At 41.7% G+C, this 6,837-nt stretch overlaps 1 protein-coding gene across 1 annotated transcript in view; it reads right to left on the bottom strand.

The window, feature by feature from the left end:
• Nucleotides 1-6,837, bottom strand: part of TSGA10 (testis specific, 10) — a 32,009-nt gene that overhangs the window by 15,131 nt on the left and 10,041 nt on the right. Inside the window, 6 exon segments of the mRNA XM_009883130.1 lie at nucleotides 1,524-1,639; nucleotides 3,032-3,183; nucleotides 5,017-5,146; nucleotides 5,565-5,836; nucleotides 5,942-6,069; nucleotides 6,682-6,834. Coding sequence (XP_009881432.1) covers nucleotides 1,524-1,639; nucleotides 3,032-3,183; nucleotides 5,017-5,146; nucleotides 5,565-5,836; nucleotides 5,942-6,069; nucleotides 6,682-6,834 — 951 coding nt within the window.

The raw sequence follows: 6,837 nt of genomic DNA, 5'->3' as shown, positions 1-6,837 counted from the left end.
CAACCCCCCCGGCCTATGGCAGGGACATCTCCCACTAGACCAGGTTGCTTGAAGTCCCATCCAGCCAGGCCTTGATCACCTCCAGGGATGGGGCATCCACAACTTTATGGGCAACCTGTTCCAGTGTCTCACCAGCCTCACAGTGAAAAATTTCTTCCTAATATCTAATCTAAATCTAACTTCTTCCAGTTTGGAGCCATTCCTCCTCATCCTATTACCACATGCCCTCGTAAAAAGTCCCTGCCCAGCTCTCCTGTAGGCCCCCTTTAGGTACCGGAAGGCTGCAATAAGATCTCCCTGGAGCCTTCTCTTCTCCAGGCTGAACAGCCCCAACTCTTTCAGCCTCTCCTCATAGGAGAGGTGATCCAGCCCTCAGATCATCTTTGTGGACCCACTTCAACACGTCCATGTCTTTCCTATGTTGGGGGCTCAAGAGCTGGACACAGTAGTCCAGGTGGGGGTCTCACGAGAGTGGAGTAGAGGGGCAGAATCACCTCCTTTGACCTGCTGGCCACACTTCTTCTGGTGCAGCCCAGGATACGGTTGGCCGCCTGGGCTGCGATTGCAACGTTGCTGGCTCATGTTGAGCTTCTCATCAATCAGCACACCAGGTCCTTCTCCTCAGGGCTGCTCTCGATCCATTCTCCGCTAAGCCTGTATTTGTGCTTGGGATTGCCCTGACCGAGATGTAGGACTTTGCATTTGCTTTGTTGAACTCCATGAGGTTGGCATGGGCCCACCTCTCCAGCCTGTCCAGGTCCCTCTGGATGGCATCCCTCACCTCCAGTGTGTCTACCTTGCCACCCAGCTTGGTATCGTAAATTGCCAAGGGTGAACTCAATTCCACTGTCCATGTCACCAACAAAGACGTTGAACAGCACTGGTCCCAGTACCAACCCCTGAGAAACCCCGCTCGTAACTGGTCTCCACTTGGACTCCATTTTAATAGCATAAGGCAGATCTAACATTAAATATCATTAGCTATAGGTTAGCTTTATTTTCCCTTCACAAATTCAGCACTGCATTTGAGAACAGATTATGTCAACTGCACCTGTAGAAAATAATAGAAGACTTCTAACATAATACAGTTGTAATTTTGGAATTGAGAACATATTCCTTGGCTCTACAGGAATAATAATTCCTGTATCCACCTCATTTTCCCCCATAATATAAAAAAGGTACAACATACAATATAAGATATGTACTATAAAGGATGTTTTCCTGATTACATCATCATCACCTTATGATGCCGAGACGTGCTACTACCACCTTAGTGGATCATAAATATAACTGATATGCTCAGACACTGCACATTGGTACCAACACACATTGTTCAGCTGACAGTATGTACAGTCACTGAAACTTACTTGCAAGAGCTTTATTACACAATTTTTAAATGCAAAAACCTTCCATTAATGAATGAAAACACTTTTTATTTCAACTCATAAGAAAAAAAAGAAAAAAGCAGTAATATAACAATTAGCCTATTGGATTTTATTACAAAAACTGTATCTGTCACTCACCAATTTTTTCATCCAAAAGTATAATTTTCTTATGAGTAAGTTGCATTTCCCATCTTTTCTTAGCAAGGCTTTGTAGAGTCTCTGAAAGATTCTGTTCTGTTTTTTCATTCAATAAACTGGAAAAGCAGAAGCATTAAACAGGAGAATTCAGAAGTTTATAAATTATTTTTTTCCTTTTTGAAATGTCACAGAAGTTGCAAAACTTAAGGAAGAGCAAGATTCTTCTGTATATTTTAGACTATTTTTGATATTTTATTAATGTTAATCTTAATCTCCTGTAAAGAATCACAGAAAAGTAAGAATTCTTTACAACAGGTGGACGTAAAAACTTCTCAAAAATTATGAAAATAAAAATTATCACTTGGGATATACACTGGAATGCTTGACCTGTTTCAAGGTATGCCCAAGTTGTACATTCAAATCATGTAGAATATTAATAATTCTCAAACTGTGGAAGAAACTGAAGAGAACTATCAGCCTGGTTTGGGTGGAAAATTAAAAGATTTTACTAGCAGCAACTAATCTTCAACAACTCAATTTGTACAGTATTCCTAAATCTGACAACTTATTATAAAAGCAGCAATAACTCAGGACTGGCTTTGCAAAGGACTTCATGTTATTTTAGAAATCACAGTATCCTTAGAAATGTATTGTGGGCCAGCATAATATTGCACGCTAGCACCCAGCATTCCCACCAATCAAAATCAGTAAGAAAACTACGACTCCCAAGCGCCGACTACACCAGTCACTTGTAAGGACATATAGGTTTAGGAGACTGTTTGCATAACTGAATTATATTTAAGGAAATAAAAAAGGAAAAAGTCACAGTATCTTCTCTTGCACTCTGTTCGCTCAGTGGCCTAGTTCAGTCTGTGATCTAGTCCTCCTTATCTCTCTGCACAAACTTCACACGTGCTTGATCTTTCCCTCCAGTCAGTAAATTATCCTTTTTTATCTTGCACTCACTGACCTATGCTTTCTTCCCTAAAGGCTTCAACTGAGTCTAGTCTCACTACATGCTTCTGAACATGGTTAGGAACTCCAGTTGAGCAGCAGGCCATAAACCTTCATAAGGCTTCAGTTTTGTCTCCTCTCATGAAAAAGCTCCAAGACTAAGAAGAGGATGTCTGAAACTAACCACACGTCACACTCATTAGTTTACGTGTGTTTGCTTGCCTCTATAAAAACAATAAAAAATTAATATATTTTAAAATTCATATATCATTTACTAAAAAACATCAATCCCTGCAGCTTCTAATAGAAAGCGCCTAACTCAGAGCGAATTTTACTTTTTCACTGAAGATGTTTTCAGCATATCATAATATCAACAAGCCAAGAACATTTACATATAAATAAGCAATAAGGAAAACAATTTCATTCCAAAAAGATTGCTCATAAGAACAACTATCGTAAATTCCTTTCCCTTTGAGCTATATAACAGTTATGATAACTAATGAACATAGGCTGACGTTACTTGCAAACTAATGCAATTATGTACTCTTACTTACCTAAGTGAAGCATATTCAGCTTCCTGTCGGCTCAGCTCAGTTTCAGAGTCCAGTGCTCTTCTTGCCAATCTTTTCATCTCAGTTTCCAGAGAATCAACAGTGCCTTTCATTAGCGCCACTTTGGACATCTGTTCTAACCATTCACCATCTAACTATAAATTTAATTAAACATTAAAAGCTGAAAAAAGCTGATTTATACATAGAATTTCTCCTATTAATTCAAATTCTACTCTGCTTTTAGTACAAATCTTTTACTGAAGGAGAAATGTCCAAGTATCTCATTTACCCAGGGCCTGACTCCAGGTCTACTGAAGGTAGTTGGCAAAGAGCTGAAATGTGATTTTTCACTTCTTTTGAAGGAAAATCAATTTCCTGTCTTTCAGATCTTTGCTAATATTTTAATTTATTAATGTAAATTTTAGGCTGGTCATTATGCCCAAGGGCAAAAATATCTGTCATTTATCAACATTTAAAGTTGTAACATAACAGAAAACATTATTGTGAGTGTATGAAGGGAGAAATCCCAGTTCAGGATAGAACACTACCGATGATGGCTTCTAAGTTAAATAGCTATGCCGGTAACTGGATAGAGAAATCAGTGTAAAACACTTGCATAAAGCACTATAAATGAGGCCTTTAGGTCTGCCCCTAGAACAAAGAACAGCTCCAAAACCTCTTGCATAGACTCCAGCAAAGCTAGTATGAAATCTCCAATTTAAAGAAAGATGTGTTTCTTTATTAAAATGCTTACACTTAACATTCAAAGAACTGTCCTTTCTAAATTATTTGAAACAGCTCTTTTAAATTAAAAAATTCTCACCTCATCCCTCTCCTCATTTACTGATTCTTTCAGTACTAGTTTCTGTGTTACTATAATCAAAGACCAGACTTCTAAAGAGCAAGTCTCTGGTACACAGTAACTTTTTCAATACTAGTGCCATAAGTTTCATATTGATGTATCGCCCTCAAAGGGTACCAAATGAACTGAAGAAATAAGATGATGTACATAAAACAGGACTATTCCCAATATTCACTACACATCATATGTCAAGCATGTGATTAAAGCTAATTTACTACTCGGATTACTCAGAGATATTTAAGCCTACAGTGTTTTCTTCATCACAGATGCACTCAGTTTAATATTATAATCCTTGGAACTATACTTAGAAGCTTGGTAGGATTTAAAAGACTGAAGAGGAAAAACAAAATGAACCAGAATTTATAACCACAAGGTCTAGAAGAAAGATACACTACAGAAATTGGTGTTAATCTATTTAAAAATCAAGTTCTACCAAGACTGTAAATATATTTAAGATTTATATTCACTTTATTAATGTTTTAATTATCTATTTTAATGCCAGATGTTAGCAAACAATTGCACACACAAGTTACTTAAACCATATTAAATAGGACTAGCCAGAACAATACAATTACATTTGGGTTTGGAGAATCACATCTTAATAATATACAATTATAAGATAATTCACATTGGAATGGACTCCAGAAGGTCTCTAGTCTAAACACCTGCTCAAAGCAGGGCCAGCTTTGAGGTCAGGTTGCTCAGGGCTTTCTCCAGCCCGGTTTTGAAAAATCTGCAAGGCTGGAGACTACTCAGCTGTCCTCATGGGAAATAAGTATTTCCTTGTATTCAGCCTGAACCCTTCTCGTTTCAACTGATGCCCATTGTTGCTCATCCTTCCACCATGCACTGCAGAGAAAAGCCTGTTTCTGACTTCTTGATGAGTACTGGCACATAGGACTTACGTCCCCCTTAAGCCACCTCTATTCCAGGTGGAACAAGCCCAGTTCCACCAGCCTCCTCTCATATATAGTGGGGTATAATGGGCTTTGGATCCTCTGTATCCCCGACTCCAGAACCCCAGGGGTCGACCTCGAGTCTCCCCTGGTCCCTTCTGCCAGAGGCTCCAGGTAGGGCCATTCTCCCCGGCTGCAGTGTAGAGCACATTTTTAATGTCTTGTCCCACTCGGACTGGCGCCAGGGCTACTACACGAACTATTTCCTGCTTAATTTGTTCGAAAGCTTGTCGTTGCTCAGGACCCCACTTAAAATCATTCTTTTTCTGGGTCACTTGATATAGAGGGTTCACAATCAGACTAATTTGGAACGTGCATCCTCCAAAAACCCACAACACCTAAGAAAGCTTGTGTTTCCTTTTTACGGGTCGGTGGAGACATAGCTGCTATTTTGTTGACCACATCCATTGGGATCTGATGGTGTCCATCTTGCCATTTTATTCCTAAAAATTGAATCTCCTGTGCAGGTCCCTTGACCTTACTTTTTATGGCAAAGCCAGCTTTCAGAATAATTTGAACAATTTTATTCCCTTTCTCAAAAACTTCTTCTGCTGTGTCACCCCATACAATGATGTCATCAATATACTGCAGATGTTCCGGAGCTTCACCCTGTTCCAGTGTGGTCTGGATCAGTCCATGGCAAATGGTGGGGCTGTGTTTCCACCCCTGGGGCAATCGATTCCAGGTGTATTGGATGCCCCTCCAAGTGAAAGCAAACCGTGGCCTGCACTCTGCCGCCAAAGGGATCGAGAAGAACACATTGGCGATATCAATTGTTGCATACCACTTGGCTGCCTTCGACTCCAGTTCATGTTGAAGCTCTAGCATGTCCGGCACGGCAGCGCTCAGCGGTGGCGTGACTTCATTCAGGCCACGACAATCCACTGTTAGCCTCCATTCTCCATTAGATTTTCGCACTGGCCATATGGGACTATTAAAGGGTGAACAAGTCTTACTGATCATTCCTTGAGTCTCTGATTGACGAATCAACTTATGGATAGGAATCACAGAGTCTCGGTTAGTGCGATATTGCCGTCAATGCACCATTGTGGTAGCAATCGGCACCTGTTGTTCTTTGACCCTCAACAGCCCTACCACAGAGGGGTCCTCCGAGAGACCAGGCAAGGCGGATAACTGTTCAGTTTCTTCCGTCTCCAAGGCAGCTATGCCAAAAGCCCACCGGTATCCTTTTGGGTCCTTGAAGTATCCTCTCCTGAGATAGTCTATGCCAAGGATACATGGAGCCTCTGGGCCAGTCACAACAGGATGCTTTTGCCACTCATTCCCAGTTAGGTTTAATTCAGCTTCCAGTACAGTCAACTCTTGGGATCCCCCTGTCACTCCAGAAATACAAATGGGTTCTGCCCCTCTGTAATTTGATGGTATTAAGGTACATTGTGCCCCAGTGTCCACTAGAGCCTTATACTCCTGTGGCTCAGATGTGCCAGGCCATCGAATCCACACAGTCCAATAAACCTGGTTGCCCCTTTCCCCCACCTGGCTGGGGGCCGGGCCCCTCTAATCCTGATCATAGTATCCGTTACTCACTTGTTGCAGAAATGACTTGGAAGTACCTTCAAGGGGATCGGAGGTGAGATCAAGCCTTCCGCTCTGTCTGAGGAGCTGTCTGCTGGACACGGGAGCAGCACTTTTCCTGGAGGGATCCCGTTTTGTGATTGTTCTCCCTTGCAGCTCATGTACGCATGCTCGTAGGGCCAAGGTAGGCTGTCCATCCCACCTCCTCATGTCCTCTCTGTGGTCATGAAGGTAAAACCACAAGGGGCCTCGTGGTATGTACCCTCTATATTCTCCCTCTTGAGCAGGGAATCGCCTACTCCTGATAGCCGAGATGCTGGCCTGTACAGGTGGGGAGTAGGACATACTCTCTTCAAGTTGCTGGACCTTCTGGGACAGTTTCTCAACAGCTGAGATGAGGGGGGAAGAGAGACTTTCTTCATATTGACGGAGTCGTCCAGCCACCTCATCCACTG

This window comes from Charadrius vociferus, unplaced genomic scaffold (assembly GCF_000708025.1).
Source record: "Charadrius vociferus isolate BGI_N301 unplaced genomic scaffold, ASM70802v2 scaffold92, whole genome shotgun sequence".
In the NCBI taxonomy this organism is placed as follows: domain Eukaryota; kingdom Metazoa; phylum Chordata; class Aves; order Charadriiformes; family Charadriidae; genus Charadrius; species Charadrius vociferus.
This window is presented reverse-complemented; position numbering and strand designations above follow the sequence as displayed.